Source organism: Pieris rapae, chromosome 8, assembly GCF_905147795.1.
Source record: "Pieris rapae chromosome 8, ilPieRapa1.1, whole genome shotgun sequence".
NCBI classification, from domain to species: Eukaryota; Metazoa; Arthropoda; class Insecta; order Lepidoptera; family Pieridae; genus Pieris; species Pieris rapae.
This window is the reverse complement of record NC_059516.1, coordinates 7,009,399-7,037,163: the sequence shown is the minus strand read 5'-3', so window position 1 is coordinate 7,037,163 and position 27,765 is coordinate 7,009,399. Positions and strand designations below refer to the sequence as shown.

At 30.9% G+C, this 27,765-nt stretch overlaps 6 protein-coding genes across 7 annotated transcripts; 3 read left to right on the top strand and 3 right to left on the bottom strand.

Moving 5' to 3' along the window:
* The first annotated feature begins 1,081 nt into the window (after positions 1 to 1,081).
* On the top strand, positions 1,082 to 5,710 carry LOC110992142 (TAF5-like RNA polymerase II p300/CBP-associated factor-associated factor 65 kDa subunit 5L). Its single transcript, XM_022257836.2, has 12 exons — positions 1,082 to 1,192; positions 1,272 to 1,426; positions 1,531 to 1,905; positions 2,128 to 2,275; positions 2,817 to 2,886; positions 3,039 to 3,174; positions 3,483 to 3,662; positions 3,958 to 4,110; positions 4,218 to 4,365; positions 4,500 to 4,668; positions 5,105 to 5,336; positions 5,575 to 5,710. Exons 1-12 carry the CDS (start codon positions 1,124 to 1,126, stop codon positions 5,684 to 5,686), a joined length of 1,947 nt encoding a protein of 648 aa, XP_022113528.2. The 5' UTR covers positions 1,082 to 1,123; the 3' UTR covers positions 5,687 to 5,710.
* Positions 5,711 to 5,787: 77 nt separating this feature from the next.
* On the bottom strand, positions 5,788 to 7,714 carry LOC110992143 (DNA polymerase delta subunit 3). The gene has a single exon (XM_022257837.2). The coding sequence runs from the start codon at positions 7,511 to 7,513 to the stop codon at positions 6,197 to 6,199; it is 1,317 nt and encodes a 438-aa protein (XP_022113529.2). The 5' UTR covers positions 7,514 to 7,714; the 3' UTR covers positions 5,788 to 6,196.
* A 1,897-nt stretch (positions 7,715 to 9,611) lies between these two features.
* LOC110992217 (LIM and senescent cell antigen-like-containing domain protein 1) lies at positions 9,612 to 15,671 on the top strand. 2 transcript variants are annotated; one of them, XM_022257938.2, is made up of 9 exons: positions 9,612 to 9,801; positions 9,905 to 9,970; positions 10,430 to 10,543; positions 10,701 to 10,813; positions 12,508 to 12,700; positions 13,269 to 13,410; positions 13,989 to 14,105; positions 14,537 to 14,678; positions 14,989 to 15,671. In XM_022257938.2, exons 2-9 carry the CDS (start codon positions 9,963 to 9,965, stop codon positions 15,180 to 15,182), a joined length of 1,023 nt encoding a protein of 340 aa, XP_022113630.1. In that variant the 5' UTR covers positions 9,612 to 9,801; positions 9,905 to 9,962; the 3' UTR covers positions 15,183 to 15,671. The 2 variants fall into 2 exon arrangements, with proteins under 2 accessions (XP_022113630.1, XP_022113631.1); XM_022257939.2 differs by lacking the exon at positions 9,905 to 9,970.
* A 1,278-nt stretch (positions 15,672 to 16,949) lies between these two features.
* On the bottom strand, positions 16,950 to 19,948 carry LOC110992218 (ATPase H(+)-transporting accessory protein 2). Its single transcript, XM_022257940.2, has 8 exons — positions 19,821 to 19,948; positions 19,610 to 19,740; positions 19,437 to 19,535; positions 19,219 to 19,362; positions 18,836 to 18,979; positions 18,544 to 18,673; positions 18,138 to 18,283; positions 16,950 to 17,283 (listed from the first exon to the last, which is right to left on the bottom strand). Exons 1-8 carry the CDS (start codon positions 19,858 to 19,860, stop codon positions 17,110 to 17,112), a joined length of 1,008 nt encoding a protein of 335 aa, XP_022113632.2. The 5' UTR covers positions 19,861 to 19,948; the 3' UTR covers positions 16,950 to 17,109.
* A 125-nt stretch (positions 19,949 to 20,073) lies between these two features.
* On the top strand, positions 20,074 to 21,996 carry LOC110992219 (protein N-lysine methyltransferase METTL21D). The gene is made up of 3 exons (XM_022257941.2): positions 20,074 to 20,872; positions 20,952 to 21,147; positions 21,221 to 21,996. Exons 1-3 carry the CDS (start codon positions 20,619 to 20,621, stop codon positions 21,449 to 21,451), a joined length of 681 nt encoding a protein of 226 aa, XP_022113633.1. The 5' UTR covers positions 20,074 to 20,618; the 3' UTR covers positions 21,452 to 21,996.
* Positions 21,997 to 22,489: 493 nt separating this feature from the next.
* Positions 22,490 to 27,476, bottom strand: LOC110992220. The gene is made up of 3 exons (XM_022257942.2): positions 27,391 to 27,476; positions 23,510 to 23,641; positions 22,490 to 22,712 (listed from the first exon to the last, which is right to left on the bottom strand). Exons 1-3 carry the CDS (start codon positions 27,466 to 27,468, stop codon positions 22,629 to 22,631), a joined length of 294 nt encoding a protein of 97 aa, XP_022113634.2. The 5' UTR covers positions 27,469 to 27,476; the 3' UTR covers positions 22,490 to 22,628.
* Between the last annotated feature and the right edge of the window lie 289 nt (positions 27,477 to 27,765).

The following is a 27,765-nucleotide window of genomic DNA, read 5'->3' as shown; positions in this document are numbered from 1 at the left end:
ACTGGCATCAAATGTATACAGATGCTTCTAAACACTCCAATGGGTGTGTTGGTGTTGGAGTGTACCACAAACAGTACAACATAGTTCAGAAAATTAAATTACCTCCAGAATCATCGGTCTTTACCGGTGAATGTTTTGGACTACTAAAAGCTCTTGAATATGTGCTGTGTTTCAAACTCAAAAAAACCGTTGTATTTACCGATTCCTTAAGTGCATTACAGAGCTTAGCAAAATTTTCACTTAAACTAAACCCATTCTTTCATGTTATATTTGAATGTAGAAGAAAGCTGTTGCAATGCCAATTACACAACTATTTAGTATCATTTTGTTGGATACCTAGTCACTGTGGTATCTCTGGAAATGTGAAAGCTGACAGTTTGGCTAACAGTGCTACTGTGACCGGTGACGTATACCCGTACAAGAATTTTGGCCATGATCTTGCTGCTTTGCCCGGCATATATCTCCACAAATCGTGGAATATGTGTTGGGAAAAGAACGGCCGGATTAAGGGTCGTTTCTTGTATGCTATACAGTCTTCCGTTCCCAGGAAGCCGTGGTTTGCCAAATTGTCGCTTGGTAAAACTGCCACTTCTACTATAATCCGTATGCGTCTGGGACATAACAGCCTTCCAGTTCATTTGCACAAACTCGGTATCGTAACTAGTACCGCCTGTGAGTGTGGCGAGAGTTATTCTGACTTGAATCATGTTTTCTTTTCTTGTCCTAAGTATGACCATTCTTCCTTATATACTTCTTTAGTTTCTCTGTCCGTTCCCCTTCCTACCAATATTTATTTACTTCTTCGAGATTTAAATCCCCTTGTATATAGTATTATAAGTATGTTTATTGTAAATAATAACATTAAACTATAATTTTGATTTTTTTCCATTATTAATTATTCTGATTTTTTGTAAATTTATGCGCTTTCAATTATTTATGTTATGTCGCGATTGGTTTCCTTAGTTTTTTCATTATGCATAAACTGTAAATAATTAAAACACCGAATTATAAAAATCCCATACTTGACGCTGGCTAATGCACAAACAGTGTTAACGCCAAAGGGAAAAAAAAAAAAAAAAAAAGCGTAATAATATTGTTAATTAATCTTTACTCTTTTAATTCAATGAAACGAAATAAAAACGATGCCGTTAAAGCCGTTGTTACTTCCTACTTAGAACGTAGAAATTACCCAGTAAGTAATATTTTATCTTAAATAATATATTGTTATTCTTAACATTTAGTTAAAGCTTTAAGCGTAATTTTTGTTTTAGGATATTGATATATTTAATACCAACAACTCTATAAGTCAAAGTGCGGAGGAAATGGCAGTCGCTACTATTGTACAGTGTGAATCCAGTCGTGCCAATTCTGTTTTATTTTCTTGTATTAATAATGACCCTGGTCAGTATGATATTCAGTATACTAGGTAAGTTCCTGTTACTGATATATATATTCTACTAACATTATAATGCTATAAGAACGAAATTAAATCTTTGAAACTATCACTATTCATTCGGTTTACTTTTACAGACTATTTAATTTTATAAAAGAACTCAAAATAGAGCAAGTAAGAAGTGAATTACTGGGCTTATTAACACCACTTCTTTGTCACTTGTACTTGGAAATGTTAAGAGGCGGTCATAGTGGACCTGCACAAATGTTTTTGAAGCGACATTCAGCATCACTTCCTCAAAAAGATTTATCTTACCACCAGCCAATTGATGGTAACCTACCCTCAGCTCTTTATAGGCCTAACAGCTTAGAACAGCTATTTAATTCTATACAAAATGGTACTATTGATAATGAAACACCTGAGAAAGATTACATGAATCAACTGCTTGATGACATTGGGTCAGTTTATAGTCTTCAAGAGATAGAAACCAGACCAACTATTGCAGCATTTAGGTAAGGTTCTATAAAAGTCTTATGGAAATTCTGAAAACATTACTTTTAAAAACCTATTACAGCTTATGTATAGAAAGTTATATTTTTCTCAAAATATCTAGTAATTTCTTCAAATTTTGTCAGTCTTTTTGAAGAATATTAATAAAACTAACCCTAGTTATCCATATATTACAAATTTTAACTTATTGTGATATCTATAATAAGAAAAAATCTTACTTTCAGGTCTTGTAAATTTGACATTTGTTTGTCCCAAGATTCCCTGAATATGCTTAAGGCATATTTAGCAAAACATGGTCATGTTTTAATGATACAGGTGTTGCAGACTTGGTTTCACATAGATGTTAATGGAGAAAATGGTAAAAGTAATACTGTAAGTATATATCACTGACATGGTTTTAGGCAGTACTCTGTGTCAATAACTTAACTTGGCTTTTGACTAAATAATTGCCAAACCCTTCGCATTATAATTACAGAACAATATATGGTGGCATGGATCATTATAATCTGATATATTAAAAAGTAAAGACATTAATAAATATGTGCCACTGCATAACATTTACAATATTTTAGGCTCATGTTTATGAAAACGGGAGCTAATCTTTAATAAATTAAATGAATATACATATTTGCTTTAAAAATTTCATGGAAATATACTAAAAATAATATTTTGAGAGGAATAATGAAATATGTATGTAGCATGCATATAAGAAATAATTTTATTTTTTTAACTAGCTGTACCTTATTTTCAAACATGAATATTTACATCTGTATCCATTGCATTGATTTTATGATATTATTTTGATATAAGGGAAGTGAAGTCTGATACTTTTATTGTAGCATGTATTATGTTAATATTGCTAGAGCCATTTAATAAAAATACCCTGTATCTATAAAGAGTGTATTTTTTTAAGGAAGATGAAGAAGAAGAGGATTCTAAGGATAAAATCAAAATTGAACTCAATATAAGTGAAAATGTAACTGGTCAGTAAATATCATGTTTAAAAATTTTACTGTCATTTAAATATTGCTATCCTATTTCACAAAATATTTTTATTTTACAACATATTATACCATAGAGAATATTAAATGAATATTTTTGAAAGAAAATAAAATTACTTATCAAATATTTTTAGATGTGTTCTCTAAATGTAATGGACATTCTGAATATGCAGTAGACAAAGAACTAAGGGATCTTCAAGATGCAATAAAGGGAGTAAGGGAATCTCTGGCACCACTGAAATTGTATAAAATAGCCGCCCCTGATACTGAGTAAGTGTTTAATGTGAACTCATATTATACATTCCTCATTTATAATATAAACCCTCAGATTGAAGAATTTACCTTTTATTGACCGCTTAAATAAACAGCATTTCATTATTATATTAATGTTTGACCATATTATTATATGATCTTGATTAACCAAAGATTTGATAGAAATAATCTATTCAAATGTCGCATGTAAATCTACTTATTTTAATATTCATTAGCTTAACTTAAAGGCAAGTGGCACTCACAATAATACTTAATGTGTTTAATTAAAACAATTATTGGTAAATTTTTATTTTAATCTTTTACAGATTAATATGTGCAAAAACTGATCAATACTGTAATGTTTTATGCGGAGGATTTAGTAATTCGGAAATAAGATTGTGGGACCTTGGTCAGAATAATATTAATAGAAGAATTAATAGAAATATTTCAGAAATAGAGCTGGCGTGTAGCGTTCCACCAGATCCAGAAATAAATGATAATACAAGGTATGATGATAATAAGCCCGAAAATTTATAATTAAAAAATATATTTCATGTTCCTTCTGTTTGATTCTTGGAAAAAACTTCAAACTAAGTTCTATTTTGATCTATGCCATTCTTTACTATTTTCCTAAATTGGACAAAAACGTATTTCATTTTGAAATGTGTCATAGTTCTGGCTAAGCATTCACTCCTAATCCTAGCCTCCTAATCCTAACCTTAACAAGTTTGATTGATGAATTTGATATCTTATATATATATTTATGTGAAAAAAACGAATAAGACGTATTTTGTTTTCTAGGCAAATAGGTACAGGCATTCCCTTACGAGGTCATTCGGGACCTGTACAAGCAGTCAGCATTTTGTCCAGAGAGGAATTAGTTCTTTCTGCCTCACATGACAGTACAATGAGGGCATGGCGAATATCGGACTATTCGTGTGCTTCCGTTTATAGGTATATTGTCTTTGGTTGGTCGCGCTTATTGAAGCGATTTTGGTACCATTCTAAAAGTAAAAAAATGCATTTTTTTTAGAAATATGACTTAACCAATTATATTTCAGGGGTCATAATTATCCAATATGGTGTTTGGATGTATCGAAAAATGGCCTATTTATAGTAACTGGTTCACACGACAGGACAGCTAAGTTGTGGTCACTTGATAGAACATTCCCTGTGAGAATATTTGTTGGACATATGTCTGACGTCACGGTAAGAAATTGTCTATTGTAATTGTTGATTTGATAAATGGTAGGTACATACTTGTACTTATCATGTTTGCATGAAAGTACACTGTACTTGAAACTTTAATAAGGAAAATAATTTTGTTACGATTATATTTGTAGTGCGTTAAATTCCACCCTAACGAGGCGTATGTAGCGACGGGAAGTGCTGATCGATCCGTGCGTCTGTGGGCAGTGTGCGACGCAAGACTAGTACGCGTACTTTGCTCGCATCGCGGGGCCGTAAGAGCGCTTGCCTTTTCGCCAAGTGGAACGCATCTCGCCTCTGCAGGTATATAAAATAAAGGGTCTATTAACTGGCACGCAGGAGATATTACTCAAATATTGTCTATTCACTCTAGCCTGATCGAACAAATATACTACACAAGGCCTAGACCGATTTATATCCCAAGGTTAAATATGGGCTAAAAAACATCGATACCTATAGCATTTTTTTTTTCAGGAAAACTAGGAGTTAACCCTAAACGTCTTTTTGACGTTAAACACGCTAGCCACTAGTGACTGAACTCTAGAGCAATGTGTCGCAAATATTCAAATTCCAGTTATAAGATTTTTTTAATTAATTTATAATAATAAATAATTGTTAACCTTACTAACAACGTGCGTTGACTGTATTTAGTCTCATAAATTTCGAAACTATATGTACTAACACTATTTTAAGAAATCCACCAAAACATTTATTTGAGTTCAATTTATATTTTGTTTAGGCGATGACAAGAAAATCAAAGTATGGGATTTGGCTGCATGCACATGTGTACATGAATACAGGGGCCATTATGGAAAAGTGACATCCATAGATTGGTCTGCTGTTGGAAAGCCAACTTTAACAAACAGAATTTCTTCAGACCTAAGTGATATGACTACAGATAACTCTATCCTATGTTCGGCCGGAATGGATGGTATTGTGAAAGTTGTTTGGGATAGTCAATTGAAAAACAAGTAAGTTAAAAAAAAACAAATCATACCTTAATTTGATTGATTCCACATATTTGGCTTAGAAGTTTTATATCTGGTGAATTTGGTTAAGTCAGATACCTCTAGATTTTAAATGCATTATTATTTGTTACTGCATGGTCTTAAATTTTAGATTATATTAAAAATAATTAAAAATGGGGTTTTTAAGATGCAACACTCAAATATTCTCATTAATTTCAGCAGTTTATATCTTTTGTTTCAGACAGTTATCTAGTCCAGACAATTCAACATCAACCTTTAATACTAAATGTAATTATTTAGTAGATGTACAGGTACATCCTGATTGGATGGTTGCTATAGGTACTAAGAAATGAATGACATAAAGATACATTTTTATATTAATTTGTTTTATTTATATATAGTAACAATGATTTCAATATTAAATTATTACTTCTATAAATATAAACCTTTCTTATAAGGATTGTTATACATAATAGAATGATTGACCCATAATAAATACAAGAACATACATGCGATAGCTTTGTGTTTTCATAATACAGTGCTGCCACAAATGGTGTAAACAAAATCATATTTCTTCCTATAAACATTACTATATGCACCAGGATATTTTGTACTGGATTTTTCAAGACATCCTGATGTAGAGGTGCTCCATACGTTTACACTTAGGCTTCTGAAAAACCTTTTGACAAATAAATATATAGGGCTTTTGAAAGAAATAAATCTGTTTTGTACAAAGTAGGACATTGCCTAATCCATAAAAATCCTAATTCAAAGTAACCCGAGTTGTAATTTATAGGTGTTTAAGGTACCTTTACAAATGTGAATTGTAACAAATATAATTCCATGATCAATTTTAAATTACATCACTTTTTTTTGAAAAAATTCATTAATGTAGCTTGTTTTCCCTTCTGAGGTGGGGAAGCTTTTTTCTTCTTTGGTGAATTCTTCACATCCTTAGGTTTTGTTTTCGGAGAAATTTGTAATTTCTCTTCTTTAATTTCTTTTTTAATGGACACCTCTTTGTTTACACTTTCAGAATCAGAACAGCTTTCATAAACCTCTTCTCTTTTAGTAATTATGTAACCATCATCACTCATATATGTTTTATCTATAACCTTTCTCTTCTTTCTAGGATTAACAATTCCTGATGTTATTTTTAAATTATTTGCAACTGGAGTTGGTGGAATTTCTTCATCAGATTCAGGAGCAATTTCTTTGTTTTCCTCAGCAACAAAAGGATCATTCTCTTCTTCACTATCACTGTCAGAAACCCGCAACACCCTTTTGCGTTTCTTATCTACTTTTGAATGTTTTTTGATATTATTTAGTATTTTATTATCATTCATTATACTTTCATTTCTTGCTTCCTTTTTAACTTCCATTTCTTCTTGGTCATCAACATCCATTATATCATTTACTGCATCCTGTTCTGTTTTAGAAACATCTGCTGCTTTGTGGCTAGTTGCCTTTAAATCTACTGTAATCTTATTTTCTTTTTTGTTGCTAATTCCATTTTGTTTATTGAAAAATCCCGCAATTCCCTTATGAGTACTTGGTTTGTGTTTTGGATTTAAATCTTTTTTAGGGGAAATAATTTCTTTTTTGATATCAATATCAGGTTCAGATTTAAGGGCTTTACCATTGACTTCATTTACACTCTTCGAAGGTTTCAACTTATCTTCTTGTTTTGCCTTTTTTGCTTGTGGATCTACCTGATTTACATTTTTTTTCTGACTCCTACTTTTAAGAATACAAATTTCTTCATCAGATCTCTTGACATTGGCCTGACTCTTAATAATGCCAGGACATAAGTTAAAATCATCATATTTAGTTATGGTCACCAATGCTGCCGAATTTTCCTTTTGCCTTCCTTTGCAAATACTATATATGTGAATGAAATAGACAACTTTAAACATTTTCTTACGTTCTTCCAACTTATCTTCAGGGCAAGCGGTTATCCTGACTTTATTTTCGTCAATTAAACCAGATATCAAAAAGTTTATGTTAAGCTCTTGTTTAGGATTCCCTTCACGAGTAGATTTAATAAATCTATGCATCAATAGTTTACTATGGTTAATGTGTATACAAAGATCTTTTGCCAATGTTAAATAAGTAACCAATTTTCCTTCATCTAAGATCATGTCCTTTAGAAGGTTCATATGGGTATCATCCATCTCCATTATGCAGAAAGCTAACACTTGCTACGTGATGAAAACAATTTGAATAAATATCAATTGATGCTATGAAATATGCTATGCATTTAACCGCAATACATCTATTGACTGTTCACTTTTAATAATAATTAAATAAAAGACCTATGGCTTCCTGAAATTTCAAAATTTACAAAACTGACACAGAATAGAGCCATAACATAAGTGGTGTTTTCCCGCTAGTCGCCTTACGCCTATATACAATTTATAATATTGTCTATGGCTATATCGCAGAATATGCACCCAAGGCGAGATTTTATGTCAGTTTTAGTTTTTTTATTACATTTTGACTTCAAGTGATTGCCAATATTTGATATATATGTTTAATAAATTCAAAATGACCCCTTCAGTTTTTCCTACACTCATAAATTCTATTACATATAACTCTCTTGTTTCCGATAATGTCCAATAAGACAACCACACTTACATTTAGTGTTGCAACCCCACTACCCCTAATATTATATTAGTAATTAGCTTATACTTTAAACGATTAAAGTCAGTCGACACCGAGCCTCGAACAAAAAGTTTCATTCAACATATACACTGCCTTATAACAACAGCCAAAACTTAACTCTCGTTAAAAGCTTTGTTTTATATTAAGGTCGCATAATTCTTATTTGCATAGTTTGTTAAGAAATTGTCAACTTTGATGGTTTCTTTTTATGTAATGGCTTCCTATTTGAAAATTGTTGTCTTTTCTGATGCCCCTTTAGCATTTTTAAGTGGAACATCTTCAGGTGCATGAGGGTAAAAATTTTACGGACGAAGCGCAATAATAATAATATTAGTGTCGCTCTCTCCTTTTTCCTTGACTTGCGAACCGGTAGTAAAAGTAAATTCACAATTTATTTAATTTTTTTGACGTTCATAAGTGTACTTGTTTACCTAGATGAATAATATTTTTTTGTTGTGTTTTATCGAAGAAAAGGGAAATAGCGATTGAAAGGGCGAACGTAGAAGCCATGGCAATGGAGTAAGAGTAGGGCAAGCAAGTGAGGAAGATCAAGAGAGAGAGAGTGAGATAGAGTGAACGTTGCATCACATACATTGCCATGGAGCGAGAGGTGGGGTAAAAATACACGCTATTGTCTGTTTTAAAATTCTGGTATATGTCCTAAGAAATAAGACCAGAGTTGTAAAACATACAAGGTATGCAAAATAATTTATAAGTTTAAGACGGCTGGTTGTTTCTTATAATTTTTAAGTTTTTAAAATGAGACATATATAGACCAGCCAAGATATTGCATAAAAAAACAATACACAATATTACATGCTAAATAATTGTTGATATTATAATATAAATATTGTTACAATTTAATCTGATACCGAATAACAATCAAAATAATGTTTTTTTATTCTTAGTGGTATAACGGCAGAAAATGAATAATGCATAGTCGTTTATACAATAATTCAAGTCTGACCAATGACAGTTCGTCGACGAATTTTCATAGAAATTTAGTTTTCGACTTTCTATATACGTTAAGATATCTTGATTAAGCCCCCAGTCACCTTAACTAGCATCCATTCACGAGCAAGACGCATGGTCATTGGATCCCTTGCCATATTGTGACGACCCAACAAATTGATGGCCCGCAGTCCGCACTACAATTTACAACATTATACCTAGTGACGGAGACTTTGACAATCAAATATTTTTATTCTAAGAACAATAACTAAAGCATAGAAATCGTGTAGAAAAATAAGACTGGACACCTACCTAAAAGCTAGTTCTAAACATTATCTGACTTATGTAAACGGAAGATGTTGTAAACTCATTTATTTACTATATATACAGGAAACGTTAACAATTTTTGTTTCAAACTTAAAAGTTGATTTTATAATTTTTTGTGTGAAATCAATTAGCAAAACAATTATCTTTAATCGATAAGTTTATTTAATAGCTGAAATTATTAAAATAAGTAAATACACATGAAATAGACATGTCCATGGCAAAGTTTTTCTTTTATAATTTCATATTTTTGAAAAGCTATACCTAGCCGATTCGACAATTAAGGATTCAAAGATTATAAATTTATAATAATTGACAGATGACAAGAATACTAGATGAGTAAAGTTTGAAGTTAGATTCTAATTAAGTTCTTAATTTCTTATTATTTTTTGGAAAACTTAATAAGCTTTTCATTTTGTATTGGTGTTAAATTTAACTATTTATTTCCACAATTGTTTTTAATATATAATAATTATCATAAATAAGTAAACTTGTAATACGTTGCTCTAAAATTTGGACTGGTTTTGTCGTAAGTACTTGCACCTACTGAAATCTATTTTTGTTTGTATTACCTAATTTTTAGTTATGCGATTGAGAATTATTATACAAATTGTAAATTTTCTTTTTGGCAGATAGATTAAAGAACATCAGCAATTAGTTTTTTTGATACCTTTCTTATTTTTGATCAAAATGCCTGGGTAAGCTACATTTTATGTATGTGGGAGTGGTCCCACATTCATTTACTCATTTAACCACCATAACAAGCAATAGTTTAACGTCTGTTTAATTTATACATTATTCATATATGTATTTAATTCATTATAATATACATCATCTATGTCAAGTTTCACTATTTCCTTATGAAATAAAGATCAGATGTTTTTTCTCCATCAATGACCTTCACTTAGGAATTCATCCTAATTCTGTTATAGCTTAATTAACTCTTTATGTTTCATACAGCTTTGTAAAAATTAATAAAATACAAATATTTATAGTAATTATAAAAAAATATAATATTAAGTTTGAAATGTTTCATTAATTTGTTATTGTCTTAAATGAACTGGAATTTGGTTGATGAATCATATTTCATTTTATTGGCATATTTTCCTGTATAATTTTTGTGATGTGTATTAATCAAATAAGAATTTCTTTTTTAGAATAGGAAAAATGTCTCTTGATAACATGTTTTGCACAAGATGTGGTGATGGGTTTGAGACTAATGAAAAAATTGTCAATTCCAATGGTGAACTGTGGCATACAAACTGTTTTGTGTAAGTATTTAAAAAAAAGCTTCAATGACAATATGTTAAGGAAGATATTTTGTTATAAAAATCCTGAAAATTTTATTGTGTTATTAATTTACTTAATTCAAAATAATATAATGATACATTTAATTTTTTAATAATTATAATTTAAATAAATCTTTAGGTGTGCCCAATGTTTTCGAGTTTTTCCTGATGGAGTATATTATGATTTTGAAGGCCGTAAGTACTGTGAACGAGACTTTCAAGTGTTATTTGCACCATGCTGTGGCAAATGTCGTAAGTTTTATTATATATTATTTTTGACCATTTAAAATATGTTACAGTAAATGTTATCAGCTTCAATGAAATAATTCATTCTTTATATTTCATGTTAAGTGGTTGACATTGAAAATGTTTAGAACTGGCCAGTTAGCATTGCTTATGAGAACTTTTTTGAATTTAAATTTTAGAATACTTAGGTAACCTAATGTAGTATATTGCATTCATTTGTCTTTTGATTTTGTGAATTGGCGGCAAATCTTAAACTCTTGTTGCACCTGAAACCTAGCGCGAGAAAATTTTCGGTCAATAATTTATTATGACTTATGTTGTGGGTGAACAACAAAGCTTTAAAAGGCTGCAATTAGCATTTCTTAGTGAAGCCCCATTTCGTGCCTCTATTTACAATCCTTTAACGAGTTGAAGCGTGGATGTAGCAATCTAAATGATGATCCGCGTGATGAACGTCCTTTAACAGCGACTATTGAAGTTAACATCAGTGCTTTGCGACGCATGATAGAGGAAGATAAGAGAGTGACATATCAGCAGATATGGGCAAGCCCAAGGCATTGGTATGTTTGTGTATATGTTTCAAGTTCCAAAAATATTACATATTTAGGCGTAAGGAGGCTTTGTACCAGATGGACTCCCCATACTTTAACCGACGACCAGAAACACCTTCGCATGGATTGGTGTCGCCAAATGTTAGATAAGTTGCAAATAATGCTGTATTTGACATCATCACAGGTGATGAAAGCTGGATATACGAACTGGAGGTACGAACCCGAAACCAAAAGACACTTACTGAGCTACAGTAGTAGTAGTGTTTCCTCTTGTGTATCGGCAACTAAGGTAAAGGAAGGAAGAAGTCACGGAAAAAAGATGATTACCTCATTCTCTGGTCGAAGGTCATTTCGCGACAGTTGTGCTAGAAGATGGAAGGACAGTTACTGTAGAATGGTATTTCAATCGCTGTTTGCCTGTTGTCTCGGAAATAATTCTACAGCAGCGCCCTCAAAGCAGGATCCTCCTTCACCATGACTTTACCAAAACGGTCTGTTGAATATTTGACTACGGCAGGTGTCGAGATAATGAGTCATACGCCATAGAGTCCTGACCTGGCGCCGTGCGACTTTCATTTATTCCAAAGAACTAAAGATAGAAATCGAAGTATTGACTTTACGAGCCCTGAAGATGTGGTGAAATCGTACGAAAATCCCGTAGAAGAGACCCCTAAGGAACAATGGGCCCACTGCTTTTCTATTTTTTTAGTTGTTCCAACGAATGCAACAATGTATAGAGAAGAACGGAGATTACTTCGTAAAACAATTAAAGTATTGGCAAATTTCTATATTGAGCCGTTTTGAATTTTCTAAACATTTTCAGTGTTACCTAGGTATACCAATTTTGTGTATCATTTGTAATAATAACAAATGATCTCTTATAATAAATACTGTCAAATCCGTTTACGACGACATCGTTTACAACAACATACCGGTTGTATCGACAAAAATAATTTCGTCCCGGCTGAATTCTATTATTTAAGGTGCTTAATAACGTCATCGGCTGTTACGACTATCGGTTTTAACGACCCATAAAGCAATGAGCAGTCCCTTCGATGTCGTTATAACAGATTTTGACTGTAATACTAAAATCCTACTAGAAATATAGAACAATATTACCAAACAAGTTATGTAAATGACATATTGCAGGTGAATTTGTTATTGGTCGGGTAATAAAGGCTATGAATGCTAACTGGCATCCTGCATGTTTCCGCTGTGAGGAGTGCAACATGGAACTGGCTGATGCTGGTTTCATCAAGAATGCTGGCCGTGCTCTTTGCCATGGTTGTAACACACGTATTAAAGCGGATGGATTACAAAATTATATGTGCCATAAATGCCAGTTAGTATTACGTCACAGTTTTAAAATAGTTTTAATTGAAACCAAGCTAGATAACCATAATTTTAAGGAAAATATGTGTAAAATTGTTGTGTAATTGTATGTAACGAAAAATAAATTGTGCATGAGATATATTACAAATTTTCAAATCAATACAGACTATTCCGACATTGAATATAAAGAATATTTAAATATTTAGACACAATGAAAAATTTATAAGAATTTTTGTTATTAACAAAATATAAATATTTAGAAAGGGTATAAACTTCCTACGTATCAAAACATTTACAGAATTGTATGTCTTATAATTATTTTTTTGTACTATTAAGAAAAGCATTCTGAATTTGTATAAACACAAGCTGGAAATTGTGCAATTGAATCACGGCCATTGGCTATGTGCACAACTATCACCTGTTTATGGTGTGAAAAAACGTAAGCACCAACAAACCAACCAAAAGCCACCTTAGGCTCAAATAGCCGCTTGTCAGCTGCAAAAAAAATATATCAAAAACCTGAGTCCAACATTGTAGCGCCATTGCTGTTTATTTATCATTAACATTATTATTTCTAGTGGTGTGATAGATGGTGAACCTCTGCGTTACCGTGGCGAAGTTTATCATGGTTATCACTTCACTTGCGCCACTTGTGGAGTAGAACTGGATCATACGGCGCGCGAGGTCAAAAACCGGCCTGGGTACGCCGCTAATGATGTGGTAAGTTGAATCGGGGCATTAGATAAGTAGGTCAAGAACCATTCAGGTATAACTTCTGTGATTGTCAATCCATAAAATAAAGATAGTATGGACACTTTATTTGCGGCTCAAAATTGAAAAAAAATTAGTAGGCTATATTTTCTATAAGCGGTTATTTTGTATGGAATCTCGCTGTTGGCCTTAAGGGCCTTTACAGCTCAGCTCTCCTGTGAGACTTGAACCTCGGCTTGGGCCGTCGCGGGGGATATAAGCGGTTATTTAAGCGATTACATGCATGTATGTATTAAACTTTTTAACCGCTGACGAATTCAACATAGCGGCGGCACCGCTAAATTGGCATCAATATGGGTGAAATTGCTAGCAAAAGTTTGCTTCGATGTTGTGTCATATGGTCTTTATATTGTAGGAAAAGCAGAGAAATCAAATTATAATTATTAGAGTAAAAACCAGTTGAATTTTGAGTCTCAATAAATGTTCGGTTTAAATAATTAATTTTCTAATAATTTTCTTTAAGCCGATAGTGTATTTTGAAGCGCTATCAGTTCACAGCCTAAGTAATTCTTAAATAAATTCCTCAGAACAATCTATTCTGCCTACGTTGTCACGACAAAATGGGTATTCCGATTTGTGGCGCATGTCGTCGACCCATAGAAGAAAGGATTGTCACCGCTTTGGGCAAACATTGGCATGTTGAGGTAAGACGAGAAAATTATTTTTCTATTACATGTGGGCTCAAAAGTTTTAAAAATCAATCAATTCGAAATTGTATTTGCGTTCAGAAGTGTTATGAGGATAAAAAGCTTTAGTTGTCCTTCCTATATTATTGTTTTTATTCCAATCACTATTGGCAAAATTTTAAATAATGACAAAATGGCATAAAAATTAAAATTCTCTTAATGTAATTATTAAATTGCACACATTAATCCTCAAGGAACGACCGATCTTAAAAAAGCTTCAAAGATAATTTCAGGTCGTTCTCACTTCAATAGAAAAAAAGAAAACTTTTCCATCGTTTGAAAAGTTTTCATTTAATTCTTTGATAATTGTAGTATTAGATAGGCTATAAAATATATATTTCTACAGCCTTTATTTGTTTATGTGCCTTACTATTTGTGATGTTGTGTAGCACTTCGTGTGCGCAAAATGCGAGAAGCCCTTCCACGGACATCGTCATTACGAGAAGAAAGGCCTGGCCTATTGCGAGCAGCATTACCACCAGCTGTTTGGCAACCTCTGCTACGTCTGCAACCAGGTCATCGCTGGAGACGGTTAGTGGATATTGATAAACGTTATAAATTTACTTTTAGTAATCAATGAAACAATATGAGTTAAAATGTATGTATCATTAGAACCCATATTCTTTAAACACCTTTGATAATTTTAGAGTTAATGTTGGTAAAGTGTTTAAATTATAAAACATAGACACGCTTTGGGCCTTGAAATCTTAGTCTTATTCCCGATAAAACAATTTTGGTTTCGAGTTGGTAGGTCAATAAAGCTGTGTTATCAAAATCGGCTTAAATACTTAGCCAAGTTTACAGCGGTTGTTACTGACCGAACTATTCATTTTTTTTTCAGTATTCACTGCGCTAAACAAAGCATGGTGCGTACACCATTTCTCGTGTTCCGTATGTGATACGGCCTTGAGCACGCGCAGTAAGTTCTACGAATATGACGAGCGTCCCGCCTGTCGCCGATGCTACGAACGATTTCCCGCCGAATTGAGGCGACGATTGCGACGCGCACACCATTACACACTGCGCAGGAACTAAGACACAGACAGATCATAAATTTACCTGCCTTAAACAAAAACGATGCAACATGCATGTCACGTGACCAATTTCATACAATTTGCAGATAGGCCTGTCGCAAAGTATTTTTGTCTAAGGCCCAGTAATACAAGACAAATATACCACTCTCATTTGATGTTTTTGAACTCGACTTAAATAAATTTTTTGACCTATGCACTCTTACTTGAGAAATTAAAAACTAACATTTCCTCATACAAAATCACTGATAGTTGATTTCAACAAACCGTTAATAAAATTGGTTTTAAACAGTTACTTAACTTCAAACTTTCGACCTTGAATCTTGTTAGATAATCGCTAACTTGACAAATCGGTTACCTAAATAGTTCCAAGGTTTTACATATTCTTTCTTATTTAATAAAATTTTATTATCTTTGTAGTGTGTAGTGAATTCTAAATGTCTACCATGCTTTAAATTTAGTTCTATTATTTTCTTAAAAATATAATACAAAAGTGCCTTAATGACTGTTATGTTTTGGTGCTATAATATAGTGCGATTAAATTTTATAAAATATGATTATTGTGTTCTTGGTGTCTCATGATGTACTCTTTGTTTCTACACTTATGTAAAACTATTTTTACATATATAAACACTAATTTATTTACTAATTTATTTTTCGAGTGCTTTTCAGAAATCGTGATCAGCTACATATTCTAGCATCAAGTTGACAAAGTATTTGATTATTAAAGATGATTAGTTTTATATCAATTTGTTACATGACCCCATGGTCAGCTGACTAAAGAAATGTATCCATATACAAATCCTTTAGTTAGATATTAGGTTACTCTATAGTAATGTTGCCATAATTATTAGACAACAAAATTCTTATAGTATTTGTTTTCCTGGATGAAGATACTTGTATTATCATTAATATCCATTAAAGAAATTGTGTTTAAAATGTAAGCAGTGTTAATAAAACTTTAAACACTAAGAATAATGAAATAAAGCTTCTAAGTTAAATTTTTATATAAACAAATGTACTAATAAATAATGTTTAAGACTGGGAAATCTCACCAGAGTATATAATAATTTATACTAAATAATTAATTGTGTAATTGTTCTTAGTTAAGTTTTATTATTTAATTCTCTATAAAAAAAAATATAAAAACGTAACAAAAAAAAATTATAAAAACTTAATAAAAAAACGCAGTTAATATTACAAATAAATGTGCCTATTTACATGCGTAAGACATAATTGATAGAAGTTTATATTTTGTATAAGAATTAATATATCTAACCTTTACTTCTTTTTTTATTTCTGCTTCATACCTCAGATACGAGTAGTTGTATACAACACATCCTGATCACAAAAAACTAAAAAAATTCAGTCAGAAGACGTTTCTCTTAAAACTTCAAAATAGGTACCGGGCCAATTAGCTTGATTATTACTATTAATGGCTAAAGTCATAGCCCTGTACGATGTTCGATAGGCATTATCCTCGTACATTGGATATTAGCTGGTTTCTGCTTCTATCTATAGATATATAGGTCTTCGCCATGTTGATTGAAAATAATTTCCCAGTTTTTATAGCTGAGAGACGTATTGTGGTTATTAGCGACTTTTTGAACAAATCTAAACTGAGTCTTAAAAGATTTCCATCATATTTATGGCACTGTATTCTTTATTTCATTTTAATATTTATATTATACCTACGTAGCGCATAAACTTATAATTTAGCATATAATAACTCAAAGAACTTTACTTACTGTAATTTAAATAAAACACTTAATGGAATAAATTTATTTTAATCATAACACTATTTTATAGAATAAGTTAACTATACTTCACAAATTAATAACATCTTGCACAAATTGGAACGTGACTTTGAAAATTGAAATAAAATTTGCGCTACTATGCACAGGGGACTTTCGTCACAATAATACTTTAAATTAATTATCTTTCTTCATCCTAGTGCTGGTCATACGGTATATAATGGAGTCCCTTCCTGGATCCATGTCCATGATGGCGTACACAATAGCGATGAGTGTGAAAGCAAACACTACTCCAAACCACAAAATGATGTTGAATATAGCTGCGTAATCTGCCGTGTAGTTGTCATCAGCCTGTCATCAAAATAATAAAATGTTCTCATTAGCTAACCCATTACTAATAAAAAAATAATCCGACAATTGCACGCTTTTAAATAACGTTCCCCTATTTCATCTTTTTCTTCCACTTTGTGTTTATGTTTTGATTAAAAGAGACAAATGAGACTTATGTTTAAATGGTGCAATTAGATTGAACTAGTTTTTATGACTAAGGGGCAGATGTCTCTAATTTACATCTAATTGACATTATAAATACTACACTAATCAGATGTAAATATGCCAATGGTTTGCAAAATTTTAATATATTGGAAAAACTAACAATTTAATAATCTTAATAGTGTTTTTAAACCAATATTACACGATACGAGTTATGTTGACTAAATATTAATAATTAAATTAAATGAGTGACTTACTAGAAGTAATATTAATAAATCTATCATCAGGTTGATACAACATTAGACATTAAGATCAATCTACAATAAACTATAGTTTTATAGCACTAATACTAAAAGTATTTGTCAGGCTCACATTGATACCATTACCACTTGGAGTACTACCGGGGCTAGAAGCAGAGTCTTCTACCTGTTCCTTTATAAATTATATAAAAAAAATAAGTTCTTTTAAGAAATTTTCAACATCCCACAATTTTTTTTAGTTTATCGACTTATAATTGTTAAAAAAATAAATAAACCAAGACACTAACCTTGAATACTTACAAGATGATTAGAATTATTAGTTCAAAAGTATAATTATTAGTTACAAATTGTTATTATCAACTACTATACAGATATTGATAAATTTTGGTACAGATAACAATTTCTTAAACATGAGATACTTAAAAGATTTAATAAATTATTTCCAATACATACAGGATTCATCTCATTGACGGGAGCATCATTGGGTGCTTCACGAACCGCACGGCGTGTATGCGCGATGTCTGTAGTGACAGCTGTCACTAGTACTTTTCCATCATAGGCCTTAATAAAAGCAGTGCTCAAAGCCTGAATTGCCTCACCTATATAAATGAATTACAACATAAATATTTCAAGTACTTACTGATATTAATGGTAGGCAGCTAAAAAAAAATCTACCATTATGAGGTGTCAGACTAATGATACTGTTTAGTATAAGTTTTTTTAAGAGGTAACCAATGTTAAGCAATTTTTATTGGCTTTAGATTTTTGTATGTTGTCTTTCTAGAAGAATTTTTATTTAAATGTAACACTGGTGCAACTTAACTACTATAAAATAATGTTAGTAATACAAATAATTTACCTAAGAGTTTTTTAGCTTCCTTGGTTTGCAAAGAGTTGGGTCCATGGAGGTCTGATAAAGCATGGAGTGACGTAAATCTAAAATTGTAGCAGTCTACAATATTATCAGCAGATATGGCACCAGAATTAATCTAAAAAATTACATAACTATAAACTAAACTATAGTATACAATAAATAATTTTTTTAAAGTGATTTCATCAGCCAAGGCTGCTTTCCATGACAACAATATTATCAAATCATGCATTAAAGAAGCTTATTTTAAAGTATATTTTATAATATTGTATTTATCTACCTTATTAGTAATAGCCTTTAATGTCTCCAACTCAAAGAGAAACTGGTAATCTTCTTCATAGCTATCATATTTCAAATGTTGCAGTAACTGTTTGCCAACTTTTGGGGGTGCAATGTCACCAAAAACTTTGGAGTAAGCAATCAACTGTAAACCAAATTCTCATATATTTTCTAAATAATTTTAAATGTGATTATTATAAATATTTTTTCAATAACTATAATAAAAATTTATATTTATAAATAAGTAGTTTATATTAACAAATAAAAATCATCAATGTGCCTTGGGTGCCAATGAAACACATAATACAGAATATTTTTTTCATTTATGTGACCTCTTCCTCTTGAAATTTAGTTGAATATGAAAAATATATTCTTCTTACTTACATCATCAGGTTCGGACAGTCTAATATTTACTAGTTTGTTTCCACCATTTGTGAAATGTTGCTTAATCCTGTGTGCGACAGAATCATATGTATCAGGTTCGTACTCATCCACAATAAGGGGGTACGTCTTAGCCTTTAACCCTGCCTATAACAAATATCAAATTAATAATAAAATAGTTATTTTTGGTAAAATTTTAAATTCTTGCGACGCAAACCTACAGCATTTCCAAGAGAAGACACGCCATCAACATAAACTTCAACTACAGCCTCAGGGGTATCAAAAGGATCTACAACAGATAGGCCATTCCACTCAGAGTTCTGAAACCAATTAAAAAATATATTAACATCATAACTACTTTACATTGTTACTTCCACATTAAACTTTAATATACCTCTTCTACGGAAAGTCCAAGAGAAGCCGAAAATACTTCTTTGAGTTGGCTTTCTAATGTCTTTGAAGATCCAGAAAACCTCAAGGATTTGGGGCTGTGTAACACACTAAATTCTCCTCCAGCGTGGATACCTGAACATGTTAAGATATAATATGTATGTAAAAGAAAATACAAATTGTTGAAAATACGTTAATTTTGGTATTATACTCACCAATTACGCTTAAAACTAGAGTTATCCAAAACAGAGCCATTGTTGAAATCGCTACACCCCCGAGATCGCACAATATGACTGATTGTCATATGATTTCGATGTTACCATACTAAAATTTCGTTCGGAAATCTAATTAATTATAATACATACATATACATTTCTGAATTGATGCTCGTTTTTTTGGTCCTATAATCTTTATCATTAACAAATTTATATTAAGCAAACGAGTGTTTAATTAAAATAATAAATAAAATTAATGTTCTAAAAATTTGAATAACCATTGTTGAACCGATTTTACGTCATGAATACATGTATTGATTCATGATATTCTAGTACTTGTACTTTAAATAGTGTTGTGCAATGTGCATTGCCGTTAAACACAGTATGCAGTCAATAATCGATTTATCTTTGCGATAAAAATGCGAACGCTTCAAATATCGAGCGCATTTTTAATTTTTTTCTAATAAAATAGTGTCTTGTATTTTATCACATTATATGTATCAGACAAATTTATGCATTAATCAACCTACAATACCGTACCAACAAAATAAATCATTATATATATCGACCTGTCAATGATTCGAAGTCACTGTTCACTGTTCGATTTTTGAACTTACGAGTAAAGTAAACATTAAACAACTATTCGGCGTTTGTTCACAGGTGGTGACTGTTGACCTTTATAACTTTATTTTCAATCAAGAATTTAACCGAGCAGTAAACAAAGTCATTTGTTACAAGTGAACTTTAGTTTCGTAACTAGGAATTAAATTTTTATGGTGTAAATAACAAAAATTATAAATGTCGCATAGATCAAGTTTTCAACTTAACGATTTATTTCCCAGAGAAATAGATATCGAAGTGTGTTTAAAAACTCTTCGAATATATCAAAAATTGGAAGGTGATGTGAACTGTGTAGTTTGGGATGCGTCCTTAGTTCTCGCTAAATATCTTGAAACAATGTGTTTTCATAAACCAGATTTTCTTAGCGGTGTTAGGGTTCTTGAATTAGGCTCTGGGCTTGGTGTTGTGGGACTGACAGCAGCTACTTTAGGGTAAATAAACCATCTATATGACATAGAAAGTAATTTTATATATTTTTACTAACATTCTTTTAACTAATATTTGTTTTAGGGCCCAAGTCACACTAACAGACTTACCTGAAGCTCTTCCTTTGCTAAGATTAAATATTGCTGAAAATAAATCAAAGATTGCTAGCATGGGTGGATATTCAATTGCTGAGTCACTTGTGTGGGGTGATAAAAATTCAGATATCCACAAACAGGATTTCGATATGATTTTGCTAGCAGACTGTATTTATTATGAAGATGTAATTTGCTTTTTAAATATTTATTGTACAACATTTTTCAAATAACTAGGAACTAATAATTATCATTTTACAGGCTGTTGACACCTTAATTGAAACTCTGAAAAGTTTGAATGATACTATTAATAAAAAACCAACAATATATTTAACCCAAGAATTAAGGGATTCAGAAATTCAGAAAAAGCTATGGAAATCCTTTTATGAAAAGTTAACAGAATATTTCTATATTGAAAAAGTACCTGAAGAGCAGCAACATATTAATTATAGAAGTTCTGATATAGTTTTATTAAAAATAACCAAAAAATGATATTTATATAGTTATGATAAATGGTGATGAACTGAATGAATTTATGTTGACCGAATTAAGTAAGACCTATGGCTCTCTTTTAGTATAATTTATTATATATGTATTAATTATGCATTGTTACCCATAATTGGAATTTAGACATTTATCAAATATATTCTATGCAAGTAGTCTATTAAAAGTTTTAATTAAAATGATAACTATATAAATAAAATAAATTCATGAAGAAAAAATAACATTTTTAAACTATATAACACCCAGTTCTACTTTTTTTCTCGTAATTTAAAAAAATAATCATGTAAAACACACTTGAAATAGATCTTTTTCATATAGACAATAATATATAAAGAACAACTACTTAATATTCAAATAAGTTATCCTAAATATGCTCATAGTTTTAAATTATTATTTATATAAATATTGATTTTATGACCGTACTATTATTAAAATGTTCATATTAGTTTTTTCCTCAAACATTCTTAAATTGATTAATTTAAAAAAACATAAAATTGAAAACATTTCTGCCTTTTATAGGTATATATTATGAAAATAACAATTAACAAATTGCTAATAAACCTATCACTATCTAAATATATTCTGAACTTTTTCTTTGTCACAAACATTTTATTCTACCATACAATTTGTACGAGTCTTTCTACACGCTAAGTATCGATTCTTAATCTTATCCTTAGAGATAATGTAATTCGTGCTTAAAGACACATGCAGCAGAATTAAAAGCAAAATAAAGTATTACTTAAACTTAATACTTTTGTTTTACGAGTGTACGAACGATTTTACGTTCTCAAACTCGTGGACGTAAAAAGCCAGAATTAGGCGGGAAAAGCAGCTCTATAATCAGATGCCACATTACAATGTTTTGTATTCTACGTAAGAACAATAAATATATTGGTATATTTTGCTATACTCAGGTGTCACGGACATCGGCTATTAGGTTTATTTTATTTTAAACAAACGACCCATAAGATATGAGGTATAGTAGGCACCCAGTTTTTGTAGGATATTGAAAATAAAATAACTATGTAAAGAATATTTTATGTTAAATATAAAATACTAAAAGTTAAACGTTAAAATCTCTTATGTATCATCATATCAGCTGAACCGCACAAGGTCGTGTAATATCTTCTTAATTAATGTTTTATTATAAGTAAATTGACTAGCTTTAGTTGAAGCCTTTTCCTTCCATTATTCCTTGTGCACAGTATTTTGGAAACTGAACCACAGACAGCAAGAAATCGGTGAGACCCTGAAATAAAAAACAATTCTTAAAGAACTCCAGTACGTTTATCCACTTCTACTGTATCAAAAGAAAATACTACCCATATTTCTTATACTCCTTATTCTTCCATCCTCCATATTCTTATATTCCATATTACTCATAGTGTTTCGTAAGTAAAAAATATATTTAAAAGAACAATGTGTATGCAGATAATATAGATCAATTACAATTTACCTGCCCATATAAAAAAACGGTGGCGCTATACCTTTGGTCTTGTTCTCAAATGTCTGTATGGTTTATTAATATTTATTTATCTTAAACGAAAAGATCAGCCTTATGTGCCTGACACGGTCGAAGGCTTGCCCGGTTCCTTACAATATTTTTCTTCGAATAACTGTTAAATATGCACATACGATGCACGTAGCAGAGAGAAATGCTTAAGCTAGTAGGCAAACACTGTTTTTACCTACCTCATAGAGTTTTCTAATTTCTATCATCAGTTCAAGTAACAATCCTATCATGAATTTTCATTATTCTTTTTACTGTTTTTACATGGTTTTGCATGCAGTGTAGTTATATTTGTAGTACTTATACGGCAGTTTGCTTTTGTGACTAATTGTCTGTTCGTCGTAAATTTTGCAAATTCTCGATATTTTTTTGTTAAAGTAGGTAGTTTAATTACGGTTAATTAAAATTATAAGCAAATATAATGTATTAAAGTGTCCGGTGTTACGCATTGATAAATAAAATAATATTTGAAATAGTCGGAGTATTAGGCACTCTAAATTATAGTACAGTACTTAAATAAGAAAACAATTGCTTACCGATAATGCGTCTATGCAGACCGTGAAAGGAAGTACTAAAATATAAATTCCTGCTGCAATACCAGCAATCCAGAATCCTATAAATATTAGGATAATCAGCCAAATGATTGAAAATAATATGTTCCCCATTTTCTGTAAACAAAACACAATATTTTATAAGATTATGACTAAGTATGTAGGTATTCTATGTAATCAGCGTACTAGATTTTAAAGTTTTACGACGTCATTAATAGGACGGTGAACTCAAACTAAAAATTATAAACGCCATTAATAAAATTTCAATTCCGAAAACATCTGTGTTATAAGTTATATTAATTGGTACATAAATAATATTCACGATGATTTTTTACCTAGAACTGGAAGCGATTGCTTAATGTTTGTGTGATGTTTAAAGGTAGGAGTGGAAGGTATAAAATTAACACATTTATATGTACAATGAGGTCGCTAACTGTTAAGGCCCGCTAAAACAGAGTAGATTTATAGATTTCGACTGCGATGTAGACTTTTGTGTACTTATATAACTGCGCGACATCGTTTTAAACTGTAGTTTTTCTAAACACAACCTCAATGTTGGCCTATTAATTCAACAATTTAAATAAGTTAAGCTATTTTTGATGGAATTTGTCATCTGCGTATTAATTAAGATCAAAATACTAATATACGACAAGATAAAGAGGTTCGCTCACTTCGAGACCTCTTTCAATTAACAACATTTATTTAATATTATCTTACTAGCTTTCTATATTGATGCTTTTATCTGTATCCAAAACGAAACTAAATTAATGATTTACATATAAAACAAAATATTCTACCGCATTTGTCTATCAGGCAGGCTGATAAAGGTAAACTTAAAAACTACAATATACCTAATACGTAACTGGGAAGTTTAGGTTTATAATTTGTCAAGGTTTAGGGACAATTAATTGCGTAATTGGAAAAATTCAAGCCGCTATTGATATTCGCTGGTCATTCAATAAACATGGTGTAAATATTTTTTTTTTTTAGAAAAATCCTGGTCGTTCTAAACAATTGACTTTATGGTGTTATGGTAGGGGAGGCCAAGCGGTGATAACTCGTACCCGGTAAAGTACCTCTACCAAATATGAGGCCCCATCATAGGCCGTCAATGATAAAGGATCAGTTTAGTAAAAAAATCAAAACGATCACAAATTGTCGAATGCGTCTAATTAAGGTAGGGTGACACTAATCTGATAATTTGCAAGTCACGTGAAGAAAAGGCAGTGCTGCAAAGTTGTAAAAAAAAACGACATTTTTCAACATTCTCGAGCGTGGCAGATGCTTTTATTTCGAAGGAAATAATCCAAGTAAGGAAAATTCGTCGATAAAGTTTAATACGTGCGGCTGAGTGATGCCTATACATATATGTATAATGGCATAGTTTTAAAATGTTATGATTTATATTAACATAAAGTGTGCATTTTGTGGTGACTCTTTGCAAAAATCTATAAAATTTACATTAGAAACATTAGAAAAAACTATACATATTTTAAAGTATCTTAAGTAAACCGGTTCCTCCGGTTAATGAATTTATATAGCATTTTAAAAAAATTTTTAATAAATACAAGTTTTACTTATTAATTTATTTCAATGATTTTAAAAAATATGTTTGAAATTGTCAGATTAGGCGGATTTTTTTTGCACATTCTGTTAAGAACCACGTTTGCGTTACATCCAAATCGTCAGATTTAAGAGGAGAGCTTTTTTAGGTTCACTAAACATCCCCTTAGAAAATCTGACACGCTCGATTATTTTATTTTTCATTTTCAACCCTACGTACGGCCACCCCCAAAATGATAATAATCAAATTAACATACGTTCCTACATGATCAAAAATACGTAGGAATGGATGCGCACAATATCTGACCCACTCGAGTCATGGCATAGTTTTTTACATTTTTTAAATCTATAGCCGCTCCGATGAAAAGGTACATACATTACTTGTTTCTTTTAATTATCTAAGCTTCAGCAAACAATAGGTAGGTTTCTATGAAACTCGATTAAATCCCCATTTATCATTGTCAATCCCCTACTATTAAAATTAAACGCTTTTTACAAATATTTTCTGTCATAAAATAAAGTACCAACGACTCTGATGTATTTTTAATGTATTTAATCCATTTGACTACTAAGAAACCAGTTATTGTTGCGTCACATATAAAGATTATGTAGGTATTTATTCATTATTATACTAACAGATTTTACATAGTCGTTAACATGTTTATTTTCATACTTTTTCACGTTATTGCCCCAATAAAACAATTGATTGAAAAATTACTAAAACGCATATAAAAAATATGCCCGTTAACTTAAAACGCACCAAGCATTTTGAAATAAGATTTTTTGTTGATTAAAGCCGCAGCGCATATATATCACGGGATAAAAATGTTCAAAATTAATTGATTTCATGTTTAGGTAAAAAAATAAACACCTGAAAATTTTTTAAGTATCGAATAAAAGATAACAACGAATTACCATATCTATTCCTAGTAGGCAAGCATTACTGTAAGATAATGATCCAACGGAATTCAGGAAATTGTTTAAAAAATATAAACCGTCGAGGTATGTTTTCTAGATAAACATATTGAATTATTATATGTATGTAATGTAATGTATTTAATTGGAACGTTTATTTTATGACTTCATTGTTATCGAGATATGTTATCTCTAAAAATGTGGTGAGGTTAAATTCTACCTATACATATACACCTATTGTAAAGCGTACTGATCAAGTGAATTGAATTGTTTACAAATGGTCCAAATAAACCTAGTTAAATACATTTTCATTTAACTAAATCGTCGTTAATTAATATAAAATAATAATATAATAATAAGTGATTAATATTAAATATGAATCCACTATGACCCAAATTTTATTAGCGTATCACTATTCACTACTGTGTAACAGTATGACATCACGTTTACCTAAGATGGAATTTTGTTACTTAACCATAAACACAAACAGACAATAGAGTGGAAAGAATAAATTTAAATTATTAGGTCAGCTACCTACGTAAAATTACGCCATTGTTTACAGGTTTTATTCTATACTTAGATTTTATTGCAAAAGTTCACTCTTACCGAATTAAAGATTACGTCGTCACACGATGAAAATAATACACTAAACTATTGCAAGCGCGTGCGTCGCGTTGCCCTTAGCTCTGAGTTATGTAGGTAACTACTAACGAGCAAAGTGAATAGCGTGATGAATGGGTAGCTACGTACCTTATTTACTACGATAGCGTAACATGAAAAAGGAACGCCGGACGATTCAACATTACGGTATCATGGAAGCGACGAAGCAACCTCATTCTTGTACCTACGTCAAACTAGTTTTGAGATGCTGCGCCCTCGCATTATATCAACAAGTTGATATCGGTTGGATAACATTAATAACACTATAATGTTGTGGGATGAATGGATATCGCAGGTTTTTAATTTTTTTATGTATTACACAGGAACATTTCTATAAAAGATAATGGAATGTATTATACGTCAAATTGAAACTCTCCTCTTTTTTTTTTGAAGTCGGTTAAAACTCTGAATCTTAAAATACATATTTTTCTTCAAATGGTAGGTACATAATATTAATCTTATATGAATTATGATAGTCATTATATTATATAGTACCTACTGCAAGTAAGAGAAGGATGCTTCGTTGAAGTATTATCTACATATATAAATAATTTATTTCGTGACAATTTTAAATTATAATTTTTTAACATTGAGATATACAATTTGTGTTGCAACTTGTGAGATTGCGAAGCATCAGTTACAAAATATATAAGTACCTCAAAATTCAATTATCAAAAAAAAAATTATATATTAGGTATCAACATTATATTCAGTTCTAAAAAATTTACCTTATAATGGCAAATTCTGATTCGGATCGGATTCTGTTCACAGTTTAGGAAAGAAACTCTAGTTTTAGATTTGGACATACACGTACATATACATGTATATAAGATACATTTATTTTACTTATTTTGACATCGAACTAGTGATGAACTTGGTCGCTTTTTCCCTCAAATTTTGGGAGAATCAAGACGTTGGTGGTGTTTAAAGTACCCCATAAATAAATGTAGATACACAGAAACATTTATTTAGAAAGTACTTTACACAAACCTATAGAATGCATTTCCTAAATAAATACACGATTTCATATAATTTATTTAAAGTTAAGAACTAAACCAAATATAAACTTCAAGCGTGTCTATAACTGAAATTTAAAAAAAAAA